The following is a 23,810-nucleotide window of genomic DNA, read 5'->3' on the forward strand; positions in this document are numbered from 1 at the left end:
CAAAACTGCCGACGTGGCGCATCGCCATTGGACGAAAATACCTCCGATCAAAACATAACCGAACGGAGCCAAACAGTATATAAACAACCCCCTCACCCTCACCTATTTCACTCAGAAACCAAAATTCACAAGCTCACAAAAATCTCAACAAAAAAGGAGAAGATTTACAGAAAAAGCTCAAATTACAGAGGAGCTTCGAGAAGGAAATCAATGGAGGTGAAGAGGATCCATGCATTGTCGTTCGCGTTTCTGCTTCTCTTTGTTTCAGGTACCAAGTCATCAAATATAGTCCGGCTATGGAACGAATGTCTGTGTGTTATTAAGTGATGAATACTAAAGAACGAACGTTAATTCTGTCACGGATAATGTGCTCGATTTTAAGAATATACGTACGGAAATTTTTAGTTCATTTAGTTGATCAATAATTTTCAGCCTTGAGTTTGAACTTTTGATTATTTTTTATTCGTATAATTTGCTGAAGAATTTGGTGTTTTTAATTTTTGTTTTGGGTAGAATTCCTGTGTGGAATAGCGGTAGCAGCCGAAGATTCACCGAAGGTGGGGACGGTGATCGGAATCGATCTCGGAACGACGTATTCTTGTGTGGCGGTTTATAAGAACGGTCATGTGGAAATCATAGCGAACGATCAAGGCAACAGAATCACACCCTCCTGGGTCGCGTTCACTGATACGGAGCGTTTGATCGGAGAGGCGGCGAAGAACCAAGCCCCTCTCAACGCAGAACGCACCATTTTCGACGTCAAGCGGCTCATTGGGAGAAAGTAAGCAAATTTACTTAGTAATTTGGCTGCAAGAGACTGGTTTTTTTTTTTTTTTGTGTTTTTAATTTGGATTATTAACTTTTAAATGGGGAAAGTAAGCAAATTTTTTACTTGCTAAATTGGATTAATCGGAAGGGGATGTGGTTTATCTATGTGTTTAATTTGGATTATGAAATTAGATGGATAAAATTAAGAAACTTTACTTCGTATTTGGACTGGAAGGAGTTGTGGCTTATCTGTGTGTTTAATTTGGATTATGAAATTAAATGGGAAATTTAAGAAAATTTACATGATAATTGGATTGGAAGGGGATGTGGAATTGTGGCTTATCTGTGTGTTTAATTTGGATTATGAATTAATTGGGTTCTGTTCGATTTGGTGTTTTGATCTGTAGGTTTGATGATCCAGAGGTGCAGAGAGATATTAAGTATTTACCCTATAAGGTTGTGAACAAAGATGGGAAGCCTTACATTCAGGTGAAGGTTAAAGGTGAAACCAAGGTTTTTAGCCCTGAGGAAATCAGTGCTATGATTTTGGGGAAGATGAAGGAAACCGCCGAGGCCTATCTTGGGAAGAAGATCAAAGATGCCGTGGTAACCGTTCCAGGTAATGCTCGAAAATCTCTTTGACAAATCTTTTATAGCCCTGTGGACGGTTGTTAGATAGTACAATGAGAAGACATAGGGTTTATGTTATTGTGTTCATTGGTCTGATGGGTTTGCTTTGATTGGTTCTTGTAGCGTATTTCAATGATGCGCAGAGGCAGGCTACAAAGGATGCAGGCATCATTGCCGGGCTCAATGTGGCTCGGATAATCAATGAGCCCACGGCCGCAGCCATTGCCTATGGTCTAGACAAGAAAGAAGAGAAGAACATACTGGTTTATGATCTTGGTGGTGGTACATTTGATGTTAGCATCTTGACCATTGACAATGGCGTGTTTGAGGTGAGGTCTACGAGTGGAGACACTCACTTGGGAGGAGAGGACTTCGACCATAGAGTGATGGACTACTTCATCAAGTTGATCAAGAAGAAATATAACAAAGATATTAGCAAGGACAACAAAGCTCTCGGGAAACTTCGAAAGGAATGTGAGAGAGCTAAGAGAGCGTTGAGTAGCCAGCATCAGGTTCGAGTGGAGATTGAATCTCTTTTTGACGGCATTGATTTTTCGGAGCCATTGACAAGGGCTAGATTCGAGGAGTTGAACATGGACTTGTTCAAGAAAACCCTGGGGCCAGTGAAAAAGGCTATGGAAGATGCAGGCTTGAAGAAGAAAGATATTAATGAGATTGTTCTGGTTGGAGGGAGTACCCGAATTCCTAAGGTGCAACAGATGTTGAAGGACTACTTCGATGGGAAAGAGCCAAGCAAGGGGATCAATCCTGATGAGGCTGTTGCATATGGTGCTGCAGTTCAAGGTGGAGTTCTCAGTGGCGAAGGCGGAGAAGAAACCAAAGGTAATCATATAGTGAGAGCATTTATTTTGAATTTAGTTTGCTGATGTCAACATAATTTGCAAAGGACTAAAATTTGTTTTTCCGCAGATCTTCTTTTGCTTGATGTCGCTCCATTAAGTCTTGGTATCGAAACAGTTGGTGGCGTCATGACAAAATTGATTCCAAGGAACACTGTCATCCCGACGAAGAAGTCTCAAGTCTTCACCACTTATCAGGACCAGCAAACCACAGTAACCATCAAGGTGTGTCTAACAGATAAATGCAGAGACTAGTTAGATGGGAATTTTTACATTTTGCATAGCTTGTGCTTTTCTGGTACTTTAACTAGTGTATGTGTTTGAAATTAATCAGGTGTACGAAGGTGAAAGAAGCTTGACGAAGGATTGTCGTGAGCTTGGAAAGTTTGATCTCACCGGCATTCCACCTGCTCCAAGGTAGTTAATTGTTTGGGGTAAATTTGGTCTGGTCTAACATTTGTAAAGACGAATTGTGTACTGAAAGCTGCATGGTTTAACTTTTTGGTTGCAGGGGAGTGCCCCAAATCGAGGTGACATTTGAGGTCGATGCAAATGGCATACTACACGTGAGGGCTGAGGACAAGGCCGCGAAGAAGTCTCAATCCATAACGATCACAAATGACAAGGGGCGTCTAAGCCAGGAAGAAATAGAGAGAATGGTGAAGGAGGCTGAGGAGTTTGCCGAGGAGGATAACAAAGTGAGGGAAAAAATAGATGCCAGAAACAAACTTGAGACCTACATTTACAGCATGAAGAGCACTGTCAATGACAAGGACAAGCTGGCCGATAAGATTGATTCGGATGACAAGGAGAAGATCGAAAGCACGCTGAAGGAGGCGCTCGAGTGGCTGGATGACAACCAAAACGCCGAGAAGGATGATTTCGATGAGAAGCTGAAGGAGGTGGAGGCAGTGTGCAATCCGGTGATAAAGCAAGTGTATGAGAAGAGTGGTGGAAGTTCTGGTGGTTCACAGGATGAGGAAGAACCAAATGATGAGCTGTAGAAACCACGAAACGCAGAATGTTTGAGAGTTTCACTGTTCTTTTTTCTTCTCCTTTTCTTTTTGGCGGGTGTTAAGAGCTTAAAATGTAGCATGATTGATAGTGTCTATGTAATAGTATGTATATTTGAACATTCATTTCGAACTTTTAATTCCGAATGAAAATTAGAGTTTTTTGGGTTTCAAGTTTCGTTGTTCAAGCAAGGGCGGATCCAATATTTTTTTTTTTGGGTGGGCTAGTTGAAAATAGTACCATATGTTTATTTTTTAGGAAAACTAATGAAAAGGGCTTGAAAAATTTGAGTTTTAATGATAAGGACAAAATAAAGGGTAAAGTGAATAGTATCATGATTGACTTTTTAGTGTAAAAATATGGTTTTTCGTTAAAGTGAACCGTACCGGGTGTTTTTCACCTTTTTTTTTTTTGCTTATATAAAGTTATATAATAATCAATATAAAAAAACAACAATATAATGTAAATTATTCTCAAAATTATAACCCTAACCAATCAATTCAATGACCATATAAATAATTAACATACTAATTAAATCAAGAATAAGTAAATAAAGAGATTAAGAATGTACCAAAGGTGACATTCATTGGAAAATTGCAACGGAAAGTAAGGAATTGCAAAAATAGGGGGTTTAATTGTGGATTTAAATAAGGGAACTTTAACGAAAAGCACCCGGTACTGTTCACTTTAACGAAAAACCACATTTTTACACTAAAAAGTCAATCCTAGTACTATTCATTTTACCCTTTATTTTGTCCTTATCATTAAAACTCAAAGTTTTCAAGTATTTTTCATTAGTTTTCCTTTTAAAGAAATTAGTATTCTTTTCTTGAGTAAGAAGCATAGAGGCTAAATTACATAGGGTAAATGGTCTTTTTCTTTAAATAATAGGATAAAGGGGACTAGAGATATGACTAATTTATAATTTTTAGCATAAAACGTATTATTTACTACCTATCATCTACTAAATATACAATAAATAATAATATGTATTGAAATTGATAGACTATAAGCATGAATAGATCTATTCACAAACCCATTTTTACTTCCAACACAACCTTATTAATATTTTATCAGTAATCATCTTCAATTTATTCGATCCGAACAATCGACGGTTAAAAGAAGTGTGTAAGAAGTAAAGATTAGTATATAAATATCACTACCCTTACAGAAAACCTCCATGATCTATAGCCTACCTTAGCCTTGTGGGTGGCTACGCCATTGTGTTTAAGGATAAACACGAGAAAACATAACAACTCGTACGAATGTGGCCCTCAAGAAAATTAACACAATACCACAATTTAACACGTGATGGAATAATGAGTGAGAGGCAATAGATCGTGTTAATGAGGGAGAGGCAATAGATCGTGTTCGAATTTACCTAGCTATATTTGTATAATATTCGTTTTAATTCATAAGTTGATCAGCACATTGAACAATATTATAAATAATGACTTATAAACTAATTTATCTTTTGCAGATGTTATTTAATTTATATTTTCCGTTGAAACTTATTTTATCTCATTTTATCCTTTGAAACTATCATTTTATATTTTTATTTATTATTAAAGTGTTTTTGCATACTTTGTATTAGGGGTGGGTTCAAAAAACCAAACTGAACACTAAACCGAGATCGAAAAAATCGAACCGAACAAAAAAACTGAACCTAAATGAAAAAACTGAATCGAACCGAATTCTTTTGGTTCGGTTTCGGTTTCGATTTCAGTAGTCTAGAAACCGAACCGAACAAAATTAATTATTTTTTGTTTTTATATTTAATGATCTGTTTTGGGTATTATTTTCTAAACCCAATTTGTAGCCCAAATATGCTAAACCCAATGTGTTGCCAAATTTTAAGCCCAACATATTAGAAAAATGAAAACTAATTAAAAAAAACTTGAAACTTTGAGTTTTAATGATAATGACAAAATAAAAGGTAAAATGAATAATAGCATAATTGACTTTTTAGTATAAAAATATGATTTTTCGTTAAAGTGAACATTATAAAAAGTTTTTCGCATTAAAAAAGACCTTTAGTAACTCTCTAACCCCAAACTTTAAAGCCCAAAATATTGTTTCTTTACCAATATCCAAATTTAAAAAAAAAATCATGAAAAAAAACCAAACCGAATAGTAACTTCGGTTTGGTTTCCAATTTCGACCAAAAACCGAACCGAACATAACCGAACCCACTCTTACTTTGTTTGAAAGATTGTACGAAAGATTCTTGAATAGTGGAGAATTTTTGGTGCATAAGTTCGATTGGACGTTGCATGGTGGAGCAAGAACGGAGGATTTAGACGTGACCGAGGTTTAACCAGACACCTTAAGTACCATCTCGAGGCCATTGTCATCCCTTCCATCTTTCATTCTTTAATTATTAATTTATTACACGCAATTATGATTGGTATACATGACAGATTCTCTCCTTGAGCTATTGCCTACTCGAGAAACCGAGATATTGATAACATAGTTGGAAAAACATCTTGGACTTGGCTTCTCTGCCCTCCCACTTCTCATACACTCTTATCTCCTCTTATTTGTACGGTAACGGTTAAGTCACGTCAACATTTTATATTACTATTGTTTTTTGTCTTATTATCTCTATAAAAAAATCAATATAAAATGTTGACATGGCTTAATCGTGACGGCAAAAAATAGGAGGGGATGAGAGTGTATGGGAAGTGGGAGGGAAGAGAAACCAGGTCCAAACATCTTTGTTCTTTGGTGTACTAGGTGATTTGTACTTCATAAATCTAATTAGGCACAGTTTTTATACAGATTATGTATAAACTGGAGAAACATAAACAACAAGCGCATCTGGTGTAGTGGTATCATAGTACCCTCCCACGGTACTGACCAGGGTTCGATTCCCTGGATGCGCACCAGTTTTTCACATTTTATACCTTTTTCACATTTTATACCTTTTTCACATTTATTCATTGCCACTTAGTTTTTTACATTTTATACCTTTTTCACATTTTATACCTTTTTCACATTTATTCATTGCCACTTAGTACTACAATTTAATAATATTCTCTTTTACTTGTAAGTGAGGCGTTTTGGATTCAATTTTTACAAAAGACATATCAAATATGAAATAACAACCAGTAGAAGCGTAACTTTTGGAGAAAAATTATGTTGAGATTTTCAATGCATTTCAAATAATAAAGAGATTTTACATAATTTCAAAGATAATGTCACGCATTATGTGCCTTAAAAGATGGTGGGCAATTTTCTTAAAATGCCAGGCAAAACAAAAGGAAAAGTTATATGGCATCCCTTAAAGTAATGAATCTTTAATTATGTTCCTTCTTTCTTCCATTGTTCTCATATCTCATCTTTAATTCTTTAGAAATCCAACTACATGGATATCGATTGTCATATCCCGTCCCGAGATTCTATTCTCGAGGTTGTGAAACGACGAAACTGCCATGGCGGTTACTAAAGTATGGGTGTGACATATTATGAATAATATATATTCTTCCCTAAGTTTTGGAAAAATTGGAATTTGATTAAAGGATGTGTGTATATATTTGTGTGGTTAGAGAATTAAAGAGTGGAATATTTTTGAGGGACCACACACACACACACGGGACTCCCTGTCCCTTTCCCTGTGCCCTCTATCTCTCTCCCCTTCTCAGTTCTTCCTCTCTCCCTCTCGACTCGTACGGACGAGGCACCAAAACCCTCCAACCTTCACGGATCGATGTCAAAAAGGTAAGTTTGTGAATCCGTGCAAGCTTGTGAGTTCATTGGTGTAATTTTTAGAACTTGGAACCCTCGATATCACGTGAAATCCAAAACTCATTTTGAGATCACTGTTCATGCACACGTGAATTGTTGGATTTCAGGAAATTCTAAGCTTATAGTGAGCTTAGTGAGGTCCTAATGAAGCTCAGAGTACTTAGTTTGAAGGTTTTGGACGTCGGGATCATTGAGTTCAAAATTGGCAAGTTTTCTTAGAATTTTTCCGGTGAGATTTCGTTATTTTTAGAGCCTTAAATTAGTCTAATGTGATTCTACATGTTGAGGGCTTCAAATTGATATAAAATACGAAGAAATTGGTTGAGAAATGACGGAGAACGAGGAGATTGAAAAATCTCCAGTTTTCTGGCCACCAGAAAAACCAGTTCGCACGAGCCCAAGTTAGGAGACGCGCATGGGGGCGCGTAGACCCGTGCATGTCCAGGCGCGTGGGGGTGCGTGACAAGCCCAATTTTTTTTTCTAAAAATATGTCGACGTTCATGACGTCGAGTAGGTCACTGTGGTATATTCATATACCCAAATTGAGCACCGTATGAGAAGTTATTTCGAATTGTCGGTTATGTGCTTTAATTAACGTTTTTATAGTTGTTTCGCATATAGGTGACACCTATCCCGAGGACGAGCGCATCCAGGGACGTCACGGGGGTTACGACCCATCGACTTACCAGTGGATAGGCAATATTTTATGTTTATACCTATATACTATTGATTTTCCCATAAATTGAATTTAAATGAAAGTAGGTTTTAAAATGCCATGCATGCATATTGTGAATTATATGAATTGATATTTGATGCATATATATATATATATATATATATATATATATATGTGAATTGGTGTTGTGGACGCACAGGTGAGTATCAGGTGAGTTTTATGTTATTTATGTGAATTATTGATGATATGAATTGTGTTGAGAGCTCATAACCTGCACCTCTGGTGTTAGTGCTTATAGTATTCACCGCACCGCACGCTCACCTTTGATCCAAGTAGGTGCATGTTGTACAGACCATGAGAGGGTTCCGACATGCTAGTCGTACAGACCATTAGAGATGGTTAGGACTGGTAGGTGACCTTACATTATGCGCGCAAATGATTGATGAGAGAAGCATTAGAGCGTATTATTTCACCATTCTTGTCGTACATACTACTTCAGGTAGTTCCGACTTATGTGCAGAGTAACGCCGTACAGGTCACCGTGGTGACTCCGGCTGGATTGGATAGCGAGCTATAGAATTAACCGTACAGGACCAACTACAGGGTCTCCGGTTGATTCATTATGTCACCTGTTATATTGATGCATCCATATTCAGTCATTGACATTATTGCATGGCATACTTGTTGGATTTTGGTAAAGATTAATGTTTTGAGAGATTTGAACAAATATAATGCTATTATGTTATTTTCTGGGAAAGTATACAGGTTTTACAGCGAGGGGTTTTAATTGTTTTAAATGAAATGTTTTGGAAAACTTTGGTTTTACTGACCCACTCAATTTTGTTTTGCGCCCCTCCAGGTTCTAGTTAGCAGTTGGTGGCTCACGAGGTTTTCTTCGGCGTTCTGACAGACTGCCTGCATGTAGGACTCACCTGCGGGTGTTGTAATTTAATTATAGTCCTACTTGACTGCACCTAGTATTTAAGCTCTGAAATTGTGTACTGCACACTTAAACTCACTCTAGCATGCTAGTTGGATATTAGTGCTAGTAGTTGGTTTTTATTCCTTCGTATTTCTCATATCTTTTGCTTCCACATCGCACTTTTGGTTACGTCACGCTCACGTGACGGCCAGCACACCCTGATTCTAGGATCGGGGTGTGTCATCGATCGTGTAATTTTCTCCCTAATAGGCGTCTCTTCCTCACTCTTCTTCTTCTTTGTGCCGAATGCAACGAGTTTTACACATTAACTAGCGAACTCAATAGGGGAAAATATAAATTTGGGACATTATTTACTTTTATTTTTTTAACAAGCGAGATGTATCTCATAAAATGTAAGTTTTATATACATTTCCGACTAAAATAACTATTGTAAATCCTGTTTATTGGAGAGCCTTCAAGTTTGTAGTCAACAGAAAATGTAAATTATAAATTTCAAGACATTTTACATCTTTCGTTAAAAATAACTAGATGAAACCAATAAACTATGCGTGTGCAATTAAGTACTAGCCTAAACCCGTACATTTTGTATGTAACAATTTTTTTTGGGAAATGTGGGAGCAACTTATATTTGTATCTTTTAAATTAGACATATGTTATGATCACATATGAATGATAAAAGTTAAAAAATGACAAAATTTAATTTGTGCGAAATTACATAAACTGTTCATAATTTTCTGTAGAACATGGACTAAATTGTATTTTAATGAATGACAAAAAAGTCTCACAGCATTGATCCAAAAGCATATGCAGCGCTCCAACTAGTCGCCACACCCAAAAGGACTTGGATTGCCAGCATGTCATTAAATCACAGCCGTTGATCGTCATAAATATCACAACCCTTCCCTTCAATTAAAACTCATCTCATTGGCCGCACCAAATCCGCACGGATTGCCAGCGTGGCACACCCCCATTATAAACACCACTCACCAAACCAGTCCTGACCAAATTCAAATCCCAGAGCGTCGAAACAAACACTTTCCCTCCTAAACGCATCGTTTTCGTTTCCCCAGAAAGCTCAGAGAGAATGGAAACCACGAAAGTCACCAAGGGCGCCGGCGGAAGAAGAGGCGGAGAGAGGAAGAAGTCGGTGTCTAAGTCAGTAAAAGCCGGCCTGCAATTCCCCGTCGGTCGTATTGCCCGTTTCCTCAAAAAGGGCCGCTACGCCCAGCGCACCGGTACCGGCGCTCCCATTTACCTCGCCGCCGTCCTCGAATACCTCGCAGCCGAGGTAATTTCACGATCCACTTTTTTCAGATCTAAACCTTTTCCGTTTATATGTGTATGGATATTCAATTTTTGCTAATTAATTTACGGTGGCGGATCGAAATCAGGTGCTGGAATTGGCGGGAAACGCGGCACGTGACAACAAAAAGACTCGGATCAACCCGAGGCACGTGCTCTTGGCCGTGAGAAACGACGAGGAGCTTGGAAAGCTCCTTGCCGGAGTGACCATCGCAAGCGGCGGCGTGCTCCCCAACATCAACCCAGTCTTGCTTCCGAAGAAAACCGGCTCCCAGGAAGGCGAGAAGGCGCCCAAATCTCCCAAGGCAGCAAAGTCGCCCAAGAAGGCATAAAACGCACGCCGTTCTCAGTAGGAATATCTACAAAGTCTAGGGGTATTTTAGTCTTTTGGTTAATCTGATGTAACGATATGTGTTGTTTGTTGTGCAAAAATGCATTAAGGGTATATCTGGAATTCAGTGGAAAAATATGGTTTTGTGAATTAAAATTCCGTTTCCCATCGTAACTTGGAATTTCATTTTATTTATTTAAACGTGAAATTTCACCAGTGCCCCTCAAAATTTATTAAGGAAAAAGAGATGTTTATCTTTATTTATTTGCAAGATAATTGGGTTAATCCCGAAAGAAAATACAGAAATTGGTTCTTAATTAGCAATTTACCAAAAAACCCGTGGAACGCAAACATGAACCTTAACTCCTCCAAACCCGCTCACGGTAAATCCTGGATAGCTACGTGTCTCTTTTGCAGCCGTCGATCGTATAAAATCACGGATCGCCCAGGTGGCGCATTTCCCTATAAGAACGACCGGCCAAATTCCGCGGTTCCCAAATTTAAAATCAGAGCGCTACGAAGCCCTTGAACTTTCCCTCCAAAACGATCGTTTCACTTGTAAACCCGTGAGCGAGGAAATGGTCGCCGCGATCAGCGGAGGCTTCGGTGGCAGGAAAGGCGGAGGGAGGAAGAAGGTTACTAAATCGTCCAGGGCTGGCCTGCAATTTCCGGTGGGTCGGATCGGCCGTTTCCTAAAAGCCGGTCGCTACGCCCAGCGCATCGGCACCGGGGCTCCGATTTATCTGGCCGCTGTTCTTGAATACCTCGCTGCTGAGGTAGTCTTACATCTAATTTACATTTTTTTTCCTCAAAAATCAAAATATTTTTAGTCTGGTCTGGTTATTGTGTGAAAAATTCTCTTGAAATCGTTCTGTTTCTATTTGCTGTTTGGTTGCCGAGAAAATTCGGCAAACGAAAATGAGAGCTGAGTTTTTTGGGTTGGTTGTCGAATTAGGTTCTGGAATTGGCTGGGAATGCGGCACGTGACAACAAGAAGAGTCGAATCACCCCGCGGCACGTGCAATTGGCCGTGAGGAACGACGAGGAGTTGGGAAAGCTTTTGAAAGGAGTGACCATCGCCAGCGGGGGTGTGCTTCCACATATAAACCCCGTTTTGCTTCCGAAGCCGGCCTTCAACGGTGGTGATGCCAAAAAGAAGGCTGCGAAGTCTCCCAAACCCGCCAAGACCGTCGCCGATATCCCTTCCGCTCCCGCCGCTGAATTTTCTCCAAACCCGCCTGCGGCGGCTGCCGATTCAGCTTCTGATGTTGCGGAAAATGTCCCCAATTCCCCCAATGCTTCGAGGAGCTCGTCGTCTGGTGTTTCTGGTTTATCAACAACTACATGATCATGAATGTCAGTGACTGAGTAGGGAAGTTAGGTAATTTAGTCTGTGTTTTGGATTTTGGTTTATGGGGTAATCACTGGTTTAGTGAGTAGTGCTCAAATGGGACTTGTAGAGGGTTGGATATACTCTGGGCAGCCTCCAATGGATTTTTCTTGCTTTTGTGAATGGAAATGGTGATCAAAATGCAACCTTTTTGGTGAAAATTTGACTTTTCGAAATGCAAGTGGTTGGACACATTGACCTGTCGAATTAGCCTACCTCACATATGCAACTAATAATGTTCTTCGAATTTCTCCCTTGTCCTTGATTTTGGCTTCGAGACCCAATTTTCTAAACATGCCAAGATGTTTCAATGGTCAATTTGATCTCTTTTCAGTTAGCTTTCTCCATGCGAATAGATGAAAATAGAATTCAGATCCTCTTCGGATCTCGCAGTCTAGAGCTGACGGATAGCGTAATTCGAGCCGTTCAAGAGAGTTAGATTCGAACCTTTAGGTTTTGTAAGGTGAGTTAGTAAGATAGACTATGGGGATTGTAAGATTTGAAATGTATGGTTGGGATAACTTTGCTTTGTCGACTAAGGCTGTGAGATGCAGAAAAGATCTCGATTCATGAAAATAACCTTTAATGTGATCTAAAAAAATTGACAATTGTAATGGTAGATGATCGATTGACGCATATTAAAGGACTCGAGAACAGTGTAGGCAAATCAAAAGGATGGAATTACTTTAAAATCATTGCTCAATTGAAGCGGCGGGAAGAAAAAATTCGTGCATGGGTCAATATTTCAAAAGAAGTAACGTTTTTCTAAAATTGTTGTAGATGGAGCTTTACCGTAGTAGCGAAATAAATCATGTTTATGCAAAATAGTGCAAATTCGATTCCTATTGATTTTTCTCAAACTAATAACCAACTATTTAACCCACCAACGTTTTCGCTCATTTAAAAGAAAAAATGATTTGTCACTCAATACTACGATCTTGTGGTATTACTCTTCACTTGGAAGTGAGAGATCTTAAGTTCGAATCTCGTGGATGACTAATTCAATACCAAATTAGGTTGCCCATTATGTGGCTTAGCCGAACTCCTCCTCCCCTTAGGGTAAAAATATCGATGTACTCAAAAAAGAAAAAAAAAAATTTGAAGAGGGTGGAGAAAAGTTTGTTTTCTTGGGCTTCATATGGGAAAAGCCCATTTAAACTTGATGGTTGGTTTGTAGAGCCCATTCAAAACTTCTAGTACGGTCTCTGAGATTTAAGGCGCCGTCAACAAAAGCAGAAGGGCGGGTTTATCGCGGGGTTTTGGTGTATTTTGCGTTCCAGAACTTCCAAACACATTCCAGAAGCTTTCTTCTTCCCTCTACTCATGAACGATTTTCTGGTATTCTCGCACTTTAATTCAAATTATTTTCAAATTTTGTTACTTTTCTAGAAACTTATGAATTTCCCATCTGATTCCGGCAGAGAAAATTTTCAACTCGGAACCGGATTGCCGCCATTGCCGCCGCTGCAGGGTCGGCTTTTTTGTACACCAACGGCAGCAGAAACTCCGGTGAGCTCCAAGTTCTTTTTTTTATGTTTGTTCCATATTGAATTTTGATCTTTTCTTGTTGTCAAACACTTTTTGCTTGCTGGGCAATTGAGGACATGAGAAATCAAATGTTGGGTTTTGATTGATCAAAATATGAATTGAGATCGTGACTCGTTTGAGATGTTTTTGCGCTTAGCATTTATAAACTTTAATTTGAGGCTAAAAATTAGTGTGCTTTTAATCGATTAACTGTGATTAATAGACCATTATTTGTAGCTGTAATTGTTAAATGTCCATATCACTGCTCATGAATTGGGTTTTAGACTATACGGCTTCAGTGTCAATCCCTGCGCCATTGCCCGAATCGCTGCTGCTTCCATGGCAAACGGAGCTATTGGCTCCTCTATTTTCTGTGGGAAGTAGTCCAGTTCCACCATCAGATATAAGGAAGGATATTTATGGTGTTTCCCCATCTGAAGAGACCCCAAAGCCATGTTCTGGATGTTTGGGCAGAGATTCTTTCGCAAAGGCGGCTGCAAAGGTCGGTCCTGCTGTTGTCAATATCTCTGCTCCACAGGGTAAGCGTACATTTTGGGATGTTTATTTTTCCTACTTTGCATTTTATTTTGAGGTTGTTGTGTATTATATTGTGAAATCGACAATAATGCTAATTTGTCAACTGAGTCTTGTAGGTGCATATGGGATCACTCCGGGAAAGAGTATAGGCTCTGGAACTATTATTAACGAGGACGGTACAATTTTAACATGTGCTCATACTGTAGTTGATTTTTATGGCCTGAGAGCTTCATCAAAAGGGAAGGTTAGAAACTACTTCCCAGTTTTCGTCATTTAAAATATCACATTGTTACATATAGGAAGGGCATGTATTTCAAAGTTTAAAATCATATTTAAAATTGAAAATAATTCATGTTAGGACATTATTAAGGATGTTGTAAAATGGGGTAAGAGTCGTAAGACTGGGTTATGAAATGCAGTAGGTTTGATGTTTGGTGTAACTTGGTACAGGTTCATATCACTTTGCAAGATGGTAGAACATTTGAGGGTACCGTGGTCAATGCAGATTTACAATCCGATGTGGCTATAGTAAAGATCAATTCTAAAACCCCACTGCCAACAGCAAAGCTCGGCAGTTCGCGTAAACTTCAACCTGGGGATTGGGTGATAGCTGTTGGTTGTCCACTTTCACTTCAGAATACTGTCACAGCTGGTATTATAAGGTAAGTTATAATAATTTTGAGTAATAAGGAGTTGTTCTTTTCTTTTACCGGTTATGAAGTGGAACTTCTAGCAACACGAACAATTTCAAGCCTTCCATGTTATGTAGATGATAGATGTTGAGTAAGAAAAGCTAGCGTTGTGTCTTAAATTGACAATGGTAAGCACTAGTTCTTGCCTTTTCCTCATTTTGTTTTCTCCCTGAAATCTAGTTGTGTTGACCGAAAGAGCACTGATTTGGGTCTTGGTGGAGTGCGGAGAGAGTATTTACAGACAGATTGCGCAATCAATCCGGTATCTCTCTCACTCTTCATTGTGTGTGTCCCTTAATAATGACTATGAAATGTGCCTAAGACTTGGCTCCTTTTTTCTGGTCTCTCACTTGCGTGGTGCAGGGCAATTCTGGGGGGCCCTTGGTGAATATTGACGGAGAAGTGATTGGTGTTAATATTATGAAAGTACTTGCTGCTGATGGATTGAGTTTTGCCTTCCCAATCGATTCAGTCACCAAAATCATAGAGCACTTCAAGAAAAGCGGGTATACTTTCAGCATGAAACTCATTAGTCTAAAGTCATATAAGTCTTTGACAATTTGGTTTCCTTTATCACAATATCTGTGAAGCTAATCGGTCATCTTTGGCAGGAGGGTTGTTCGGCCTTGGGTTGGACTAAAGATGATCGATCTCAATGAGATGATCATCAATCAGCTTAAAGAAAGAGATCCTACATTCCCAAATGTGAAGAAAGGCATTCTAGTGCCTATGGTATGTATACAGTTGCTTCCTTCCTAAATTTATGCACATTTATCCAAATAGTAGCTGAATCTATCCGTGTAGAAAACATATCAGTAGATTCCATCCTATGGCAGTTTCTGAATTGCAAGATTTTTAAATGGCTTCATAGCCAATCTGGTAATAGTGCCTAAGTTGTTTTCCCTACCTTGATATGCATCAGTATTGTCCAAATGGGTACGTGATGTACAAACACAGACACGAGGCTGTTATAGAACGTTGGGATTCAACAAATAACACAATTATTTCCACTGGGTGCTAGGAAACGATGAATAAGATTAATGCACCATGCTCTTACTTTAACTTCATCGTGAATACCTTGACATTGTACATCCAGGGGAACGAACATATTCCTGCTTGATTGTTGAGATGGCTGGATCGCTTGTCTGATAATCTGCCCAATGTTCGTGTAGGTAACTCCTGGATCGCCTGCTGAACGAGCTGGGTTCAGTCCTGGTGATGTTGTTATTGAATTTGATGGAAACGCTGTTGAGAGCATCAAGGAGGTATTGCCATATTAGAACCCGTACAATAATATCGTTACAGTTTGGATTGAAAGTGAATGCTATAGTGTGAAATATTTACAGTCAGTTTTTTGTTGCTGAAATTTGTCTGAGTAGACATCGATAGTATTTGCTCCAAACTTTAGCATATGACTTGGTTATATATATGATTATTCAGTATGATGGTTCATATTATTGGTGAAATTGTGACAGATCATTGAAATAATGGGAGACCGAGTTGGGGTGCCCATCAAGGCAGTCGTTATACGAGCGAGAGACGAGATAGTGACTTTAACAGTGATCCCAGAGGAGTCCAATTCAGATATGTGATTGGAAAAGCATTTACGTTTCGTACAGCCTACCCTATTTAGTGGTTTAAAGCTTTATTGTTGTTGAATGAAAAGCGTTTGTGTACAAGATGTTTGCTGCGTCTGATTCCTGTAATCTCGTGACTAAAAAGTACAAGAGTGTATGCATTAGCCAGCCAGTTTGTACGTGTTCATGTAAGCTCGAAAAAACACTCTCTATATTGATGTGAATCGTTTTGTAACTCAAATATCGTCTATTTCTTCCTTCATTGGACGAATAACGTAGTGTGGACTTGTATCTAATCTTACGTATGTAAATCTCGCAGAAACGTACAGTAATGTTAAAATTGAACTAATCCTGAACGCTGCGAAGTAGAAATTTTGAGGCAAGTTTATTTACAATGTTGAAATGTTGAACAATCTCTAGCACATTCCTCATTTCCTCAGATATTTACGATGTACTAATTTCAACCCTAAGCAATGCAAGGGACAAGAGGACGTAACGTAATAGGAGTCATTACCATAACTGTATATTTACACTACTTCAGAGGTTTCTTCGGGCTTAAGAAAGTTATGGTATTCAATCTGAGTCATCCCTCCTCCGTTTACAGGGTCAAACTGGCATCGGTAGAAGCTGCATTGGTAATCCGATAACTGGATTAGACGAGTAATATTCAGAAGCGGGAAAGAAAAGAACAAACAATATCAAAATCGCTTACCTTCCGTCCATGACAAGAATCACCACCGTGTTCTTCTGGTGGCCAAGGGCAACAGTGTACCGCAGACCTTCCGGCAAGTGATATTTAGCTGCTGACCACTCTGAGCTGAAATACTTTGGCAGCACACCGGAGAAAGATAAACCTAGAATTAAACCGAAAGAGACCAAGATCAGAATCCGCAACTGTTATTCATTTAGAAATTTACGTTAATCTAAAGCGCCTGCGGATTTGGGAACAAATTTTCTTGCCACCAATGCAGCAGACATAGGATATTCCGAGTAACTTTCCTTGCCACCAATGCGGCAGGCATATGATATTCCGAGTAACAGCGTCTGCAAGTTAACCAAAGAGCCCTCCAGTGTAAACTATGCAAAGTATATTACAGTTTTGATTATTATTTTTTATTTACAAATTTTTTCATATAACTTCTATTTTTTCCTATAACTTTTATTTTACAAAATTTGTTTCATATTTTTTTAAATTCCATTTTTTCCTATAACTTCTATTTCGCAAAATTTGTTTCATTTTATTTTGAATTCTTTTTTTTTCCTATAACTTCTATTTCACAAAGTTTGTTTCATATTTTTTTAAAATTATGTTTCTTTCCTATAACTTCCTAAGCCATTATACAACATTAAATTAAATGAAGTAACATGAAACAACATTAAACAATATGAAACAACATTAAATAACATTAACCAACATACAAATTATACAACATAAAAAAACAATTAACAACATGAAACTTAAACAAAATTTTTAAAAACATTTAACAACATAAAACTTAAACACTTACTCCATGCTTCTTTTGGCCTAAAGATGTGCAACAAGATCCTGTTGTAGGTACTTATTTGTGGCACGAGAATGTATCATTCTATAGCGCCTCATGTACTCATTTATAGAGATACTACAAGTTCTTGGATTGAAAGGAAAATTAGGCCCATCATATATTTTTGCACGAGCCCTTCTTGACCTATTTGGATCTTCTTGGTCGTCATCGGACTCTCCATCAATATACCTATCTCGCTCATCCTCCATTATCATATTGTGTAATATGATGCAAGACATCATGATGGAGTCTAAATTTTCTTGACTCCTTCTCTTGCCAGTTCGTTGATGATCTTCCACCGTGCTTGTAGAATACCGAAAGTTCTCTCAACATATTTCTGGTATGCCTCTTGGTGTAAGGTAAGCAACTTTTCTGCGTCATTCCTAGGGTTTGGAATTGCTTGGACAAGTGTCGCCCACTTTGGGTAGATGTCATATGCCAAGTAATACCCCATATTGTATTGACGATCGTTGATGTAGTAGTCAAGTTGAGGTGTTTTACCTTTCGTTAAGTTATTGAAGAAGGGTGAACGCCCAAGAACTGTAATGTCATTTTTGGATCTATGGACTCTAAAGAAAGCATGTCAGATCCATGTGTCATATGAGGCAACTGCCTCTAACACAACAGTTGGCTTTCTCGACCTTCCGTTAAAGCCTCATTGCCATCTAGTGGAACAGTTCTTTCAATCCCAATGCGTGCAGTCTAATGACCCTATCATGCCCGGAAACCCACGGTCTTCAGCTTTGCGAATGAGCCAATTCAAATTCTTGATTTGGCTCGCAGAGGTACTCGTCTGTGTAAACCTGAACAATTGTGTCACAAAATTGTTTAAGAGGCATGTAGACTTAGACATACCATGGGTTTCATCCATCGAATTAGCTGAGGAGCCATAGGCCATCATTCGGAGTGCAACAGTAACCTTTTGATGAGGTGAGAAACCGGGGCGGCATGCTCTGTCCCGTTTCTGTCCAAAGTACGGATTGACCCGTTGGACATCACGAAGTAAACGCTCGAAGACATGACGCCTCATCCGGAAGCGACGTCTGAAATCCTCTTCTGTGTATACCAAGTTAGGGTTGAAGTAGTTGTTCATTAGATTGGCATGCGTCATCGCTCTATTTCGTGGTTTGTAACAGCGACCAGTAATAGAGCCACCCCATTGAGGTTATTCCTCAGTTGGCTGACACACCATGGCCACAGTTATGGCTGCTACTCTGTTTTGTTTGTTGTGTCTTACTTGAACTTCTTCATTAGACTCCTCATTTTCTCGTCTCATTTGTGCCCATTTTGCTTCTCTTTTGGAATTGGATGAGGACCCCCAATTGGAATCTGAAGAGGATCCAAAGTTGGAATTCATTGCAAACTTGAATTGAAATAGATTGAATTCAAAGTTGTGTGAATTATATCCCAATATCCACCCTATTTATAACAAAAAAAAATTCAAATCCAACGGCTAGCTGATGTTACTTAGCCATTGAATTTGAATTTAAGTTGTAGTTTTTAAATAATAAATTATATTTGGCTTTATGACCCTTTGACCCTCGGTTGGAGACGGTTTTTTATGACAGGGCTAAAACGAGCCATCTGGCCCTCTGGCCCTCGGTTGGAGACAGAGGCAAATATGACCCTGTACTGTTCATTAAAATATTAATATCTTGGAGGATCTTGGAGGGCCAGATGACTAAAACGAGCCATCTGGCCAGCCATCAGTTGGAGATGGCCTTACCTACACAAGATATCAAGTAAGCTCTCAAATATAGCACACAGATCCACAGCTTGTAATGCCACATATGACACCTAAATTTATGACAAATTGGTTCCCGAATCATGCTTGGACCTTGGTTTTCGGGCTTCGCTCAAACTTCGGTTGCAAGGAAACCGCTACCATGTCGATTTTGAGCCTAAAACCCTTAATCAAGCATGAACTAAATCCTATCAATCATGAATGTCAGACTCATTACTAAGACAAATTGTTCCCAAAAACCAAACTTTGACAAAACTTCAGAGGACAATAATTTGATTCAGATTCGAATAAACTTCATAGGCATGAACATTAGCACCCAAAAAACACATTAATTTGAAAACATTAAGAAAAAGAATTTAAATTTAAATACCTCTTGTAGTAATGAACCATCCAAAGCATTGAAAATCCGAATCAAAGTCCCTTTACTGATGGCCGTAACGAGCAGCCGACTGTCCTGAGTGAGCCCCAAGCAAGAAAACATAGAATCGTGGGCGACAATAAACTTGGTCCGCTTTGACCCGTAATGGTCGACCCGAACTTGACCCTTATGGAGCCCCGGGCAAACCAGCACGGGGTGACCCGAACCCTGCGAGACCTCGTAGAGGCCTTTGGGGTTTGAGATGGTCATGATCTAATGCTTGATCGTTAAGCCGGTGATATTGTAGAGAAAGATTTTGTGCTCCAAAACGACGACGATACGAATAAAGAAGGTGGGAGAGGGCGTTAGATAATCGACAGTTGGTACTTCGTTTTCATGTCGAATCTCTATAACAGTTGACCTCACTTAGTGGAATAAGGTGGTGTTGGTATTGTTGTTGTATACAAGGAATAATTTCTGGGCTGCCATTGCTTGAAGGTCTACGTAATGAGATTAGGGTTTGTTTAAATATTTGGAGTATAGAGTGCGATGAGTTATGGAAATGTTAGATGGACTAGCAATCTATATATGTATCAATATCGATGAGGATGCAAAAAAGGTTAAACATTGATGATAAAAATCAATTGAATTTAACTAATTTTATCGGAACAATTCATCCGAGATATATATATATATATATATACACACACACAGAGCTTAAGGGGAGGGATCCCCATTTTTTGAAAAAAATGGGGATTAGGTGTGAGGCCCACTTCACATCAAATTTCAACGATCCGAACCGTCTATTTTGTTAGTCTCGATTCATAGATCATCCTTGCAAAAATTCAATTCAATCCGAAACCATTTGCATATTTAATTATCAATATCAATTTCATATTTTCTTATATAACAAAGTATTCGTTCATTTCCTTGAACCCAATTAGATGTCTTAAACATTTCCAATTTAGCTAATATTTTGCAAGGATGATCTATGAATCGAGACTAACAAAATAGACGGTTCGGATCGTTGAAATTAGATGTGAAGTGGGCCCCACACCTAATCCCCATTTTTTTCAAAAAATGGGGATCCCTCCTCTTAAGCTCTCTGTATATATATATATATATTGTATATATTGCATGAAAGTAATGCGCTTCCAAATTGTTTTTGCTGCTTGTAAGAATCCATATCTTTAGAGGTTAAAAATGAAGTCAAACAAAAATAAACTTCCAAGGGCGAAAAACATCTTGCACTACCTAAAAGAATGATTGTATAGGAGTAAGATTTTCTCCTCTCTAAAATCTCACTCTTCTTATTTTTTCTCACATATTTTTCTCTGTATTGTTCTCCCTATAAAGAAGTTAACACAAAATGTTTAATCGTAAGTGTTCAAATAGAAAGGGACTGGAGGGAAATGAAAAAATGGAAGAGGAGAGCATCTGGATTTAATTGTATATGGTATCTAAACCTTTGAAAGTAGAAAGAGAAAATTAAAGCTGACAAAAAAGAAGGAATAAATAATATTAATATAACAATATCGTAGGAAGTTGAATTCGAATTAGGAAAGACGCTTTTACTGATTGGAATTATATGGCCACCCAGTTCCTGTAAAGCCAACTTAATCTTCAGCTAGAGAAAAAACAGAATAAGCATAGTGGAAGCTACGAGGCACTTTGACAACGTCTAACAAGTAAGAACTCAGTGTCTATGACAACATTGTAGATACATAAAGGCCCCACACAGCAGCATATGTTTTGTCTTCAAATACAAAATATTAACTTACTGTTGTAACACATTTGAATATCTAATTTTTCCAATCTACGACATCCGAATATCTGATGATGTAAATCGGGACCGATTTTGTGTTTTAGAGATTAAGAAACTGCATAACCGAATCATTAACTTCGCCCAAACTAACTTGAAATTATTTCTAAAATATATGGTAGAATATAGTTCCAATAAAAATATATATAAACAAAGAGAAGTGATCGATGCTCATTTATATTCATTTTTTATCTTTGAATTAAATAACCGAAGAAGAATTACGGGACATATATAAACAAAAGTGTGAATGATATACAAAAATCATTCCCAAAACAAGTAGCAGCTATCATCATTTTGATTTTGAATGAAGAATTTGGGTGAAGAAACTCCAAAACTCAACCAAAGTTATATATTTATTTACTTTTAATCTGGACAATTACATTATGTGGACCTGACTATGACATTGTTTATAGTTAGGTTAAGGCATGTGGGGTTCACAACAAAATGTCAAGCCAATTGCTATGGTGTGAACTGAAAGATGCTGATAGTAACTCATGAGGCCAACACTCAAGAAAATGTTTAAATTACTCTCTATATAAATCAGTATTGTGTGAAAGTATAAGTAGGAGAATCTTTATCCAACTTACCTCGTCTTGGAGTTCATGGGGATCTAAGCTAGGCCTTATTTAGGTTAAGGAATTGTTTCTCATTATGATATTGATCATGTAACATCGAACATCTAATTAGGTTTTTTAAGTGTCTTCATGTCTATTTATCTAGGTGTTAATTTTTTCTCTTAATTTAATAAGAAACGTGCGTTGAGCTATCATGCATATATAATGTGTAAAACTCTGTATCTTTGATGAGGATATACATTTCGTGTTTTACATTGTTCTACTTCGAAAATCTAATATAGTCTACATTTTTATTTACAAACTCTAATGGTAATTAAGAGTAAGTACTATTGTTAAATGTATGATCTTATCAGTTGTCACTAGCTTGTGATCATGAGTGCCTACCATAAAAAGGGTTTTGAGGACTCCTTTCTCCCTTTATTTATTTATTTATATTTAGGTCTCATTTGTGCGTTCAATGTAAGAAAAAAAGAGATGGCATCATTTTCTCCCATCGCTCTACATCACATATCACTACTTTTCCCTGCTGAACTAACCAGAACCGTTGGTAGGGATGGCTTGCTACTTTACCTATTCACACACATATTTTATCTATCACACAATCTTAATTTTTATTATTTTTCTTTTCAGGTGTATTTTCTATTTTAAATAGAATGTGAATGTTATTTTCTTCCTCAACAAGACTATGTTCTACAAATATATGTGCCACCATAAGAAAAATAATATACAAGAAAATTCTAGCATTTTTGTAAAAATTTGGATAATACTAGGGAAATAATTTTTTTTATTATCAAATAAAATTATTGTTGATAATTAGGTTATTAATTAACTGTCAAATATTAAATTATTTAAAATTTGATTTTCTTAACATTATTCTAGAAATTTTACAGAACTCGTGAGTACTAATTGTTACACTAATAAAAAAAATTGAGGTGGCAATCGAGGTGCGATGGACCTACAATCACAATGCATTATAAATCAATAATCAACTCGCAACCCCTCACAACATGGACCCCACAAGTGCCCACAAATGACGACTCCTTGGAGGATGTCACCAAGTAAGCCGTGGAGATTTTTCTCAAGAGTGTTTGAAACTTCGATTTTTCATTCTTATTTCCCAATAGTATTTGATCACCATATCCTCATAGTGTCGACATGTGTTGCCAGGGAGATGCTTTGGTACAAAGAGTTTGCGAATTGTGTGAGAAAATCTCAAACCCTCCCAAGATGTCGACATGCTCTTCACCCAACTCGTTCTCACATGCATGCCACCAAGTCCAATCGATGTTTCCAAGTTATGCCAAGGGGTGCAAGAAATAAGGTCCAACCTTATAAGGCTATGTGGAGAGGCAGAAGTAAATCCATCTTAGGTCGTGGAAAAATAACGAGTTTGATTCGTCTCATCATTTTCTTTCCATAAAGATATTTTGGATTTAAATGGACTCTGGAAACTCCTAAAACACTATTTCATTGAAATTTACAGAATTAGCTGTAATTCTGGAAACTCCTAACAACATCATAAAGATATTCATATTATTGGTGAAATTGTGACAGATCATTGAAATAATGGGAGACCGAGTCGGGGTGCCCATCGAGGCAGTCGTTATATGAGCGAGGGACGAGATAGTGACTTTAACAATGATCCCAGATGAGTCCAATTCAGATATGTGATTGGAAAGCGTTTAGGTTTCATACAGCCGACCCAATTGAATGGTTTAAAGCTTTATTGTTGTTGAATGAAAAGCGTTTGTGTACAAGATGTTTGCTATGTCTGA

At 38.0% G+C, this 23,810-nt stretch overlaps 4 protein-coding genes and 1 non-coding gene across 7 annotated transcripts; all 5 read left to right on the forward strand.

Annotated features, from left to right (window-relative positions):
* The first annotated feature begins 93 nt into the window (after window positions 1–93).
* LOC103450916 (luminal-binding protein 5-like) lies at window positions 94–3,445 on the forward strand. Its single transcript, XM_008390321.4, has 7 exons — window positions 94–268; window positions 514–781; window positions 1,176–1,387; window positions 1,522–2,241; window positions 2,329–2,483; window positions 2,593–2,675; window positions 2,770–3,445. The coding sequence occupies exons 1-7, from the start codon at window positions 211–213 to the stop codon at window positions 3,260–3,262; spliced, it is 1,989 nt and encodes a 662-aa protein (XP_008388543.2). The 5' UTR covers window positions 94–210; the 3' UTR covers window positions 3,263–3,445.
* A 2,641-nt stretch (window positions 3,446–6,086) lies between these two features.
* On the forward strand, window positions 6,087–6,157 carry TRNAG-CCC (transfer RNA glycine (anticodon CCC)). Its single transcript has one exon. It is a non-coding gene; the product is annotated as a tRNA-Gly (tRNA).
* A 3,400-nt stretch (window positions 6,158–9,557) lies between these two features.
* Window positions 9,558–10,446, forward strand: LOC103450917 (histone H2A.1-like). The gene is made up of 2 exons (XM_008390322.4): window positions 9,558–9,927; window positions 10,031–10,446. Exons 1-2 carry the CDS (start codon window positions 9,724–9,726, stop codon window positions 10,271–10,273), a joined length of 447 nt encoding a protein of 148 aa, XP_008388544.1. The 5' UTR covers window positions 9,558–9,723; the 3' UTR covers window positions 10,274–10,446.
* Window positions 10,447–10,720: 274 nt separating this feature from the next.
* Window positions 10,721–11,823, forward strand: LOC103430469 (histone H2A.1-like). The gene is made up of 2 exons (XM_008368614.4): window positions 10,721–11,048; window positions 11,228–11,823. Exons 1-2 carry the CDS (start codon window positions 10,851–10,853, stop codon window positions 11,618–11,620), a joined length of 591 nt encoding a protein of 196 aa, XP_008366836.2. The 5' UTR covers window positions 10,721–10,850; the 3' UTR covers window positions 11,621–11,823.
* A 1,021-nt stretch (window positions 11,824–12,844) lies between these two features.
* On the forward strand, window positions 12,845–23,661 carry LOC103430468 (putative protease Do-like 14). Of its 3 annotated transcripts, none has more exons than XM_070810009.1 (10): window positions 12,845–13,000; window positions 13,084–13,171; window positions 13,474–13,728; window positions 13,843–13,970; window positions 14,177–14,388; window positions 14,599–14,680; window positions 14,782–14,924; window positions 15,030–15,150; window positions 15,591–15,683; window positions 15,894–16,236. In XM_070810009.1, exons 1-10 carry the CDS (start codon window positions 12,986–12,988, stop codon window positions 16,008–16,010), a joined length of 1,254 nt encoding a protein of 417 aa, XP_070666110.1. In that variant the 5' UTR covers window positions 12,845–12,985; the 3' UTR covers window positions 16,011–16,236. The 3 variants fall into 3 exon arrangements, with proteins under 3 accessions (XP_070666110.1, XP_070666111.1, XP_070666112.1); XM_070810010.1 differs by lacking the exon at window positions 15,894–16,236 and adding an exon at window positions 23,590–23,661 and having other exon boundaries at window positions 12,849–13,000; XM_070810011.1 differs by having other exon boundaries at window positions 12,905–13,000; window positions 13,427–13,728.
* Window positions 23,662–23,810: the final 149 nt, after the last annotated feature.

This window comes from Malus domestica, chromosome 12 (genome assembly GCF_042453785.1).
Source record: "Malus domestica chromosome 12, GDT2T_hap1".
Lineage (NCBI taxonomy): Eukaryota > Viridiplantae > Streptophyta > Magnoliopsida > Rosales > Rosaceae > Malus > Malus domestica.

Coding starts and splice junctions, on each gene's coding strand:
- LOC103450916 (XM_008390321.4), top strand. CDS start 211: ATGGAGGTGAAGAGGATCCATGCATTGTCGTTCGCGTTTCTGCTTCTC. Junction 782..1,175: donor AAGCGGCTCATTGGGAGAAA/GTAAGCAAATTT, acceptor TTTGATCTGTAG/GTTTGATGATCCAGAGGTGC. Junction 2,676..2,769: donor GGCATTCCACCTGCTCCAAG/GTAGTTAATTGT, acceptor TTTTGGTTGCAG/GGGAGTGCCCCAAATCGAGG.
- LOC103450917 (XM_008390322.4), top strand. CDS start 9,724: ATGGAAACCACGAAAGTCACCAAGGGCGCCGGCGGAAGAAGAGGCGGA. Junction 9,928..10,030: donor TCGAATACCTCGCAGCCGAG/GTAATTTCACGA, acceptor GATCGAAATCAG/GTGCTGGAATTGGCGGGAAA.
- LOC103430469 (XM_008368614.4), top strand. CDS start 10,851: ATGGTCGCCGCGATCAGCGGAGGCTTCGGTGGCAGGAAAGGCGGAGGG. Junction 11,049..11,227: donor TTGAATACCTCGCTGCTGAG/GTAGTCTTACAT, acceptor TTGTCGAATTAG/GTTCTGGAATTGGCTGGGAA.
- LOC103430468 (XM_070810009.1), top strand. Junction 13,172..13,473: donor CAACGGCAGCAGAAACTCCG/GTGAGCTCCAAG, acceptor ATTGGGTTTTAG/ACTATACGGCTTCAGTGTCA. Junction 13,971..14,176: donor GAGCTTCATCAAAAGGGAAG/GTTAGAAACTAC, acceptor AACTTGGTACAG/GTTCATATCACTTTGCAAGA.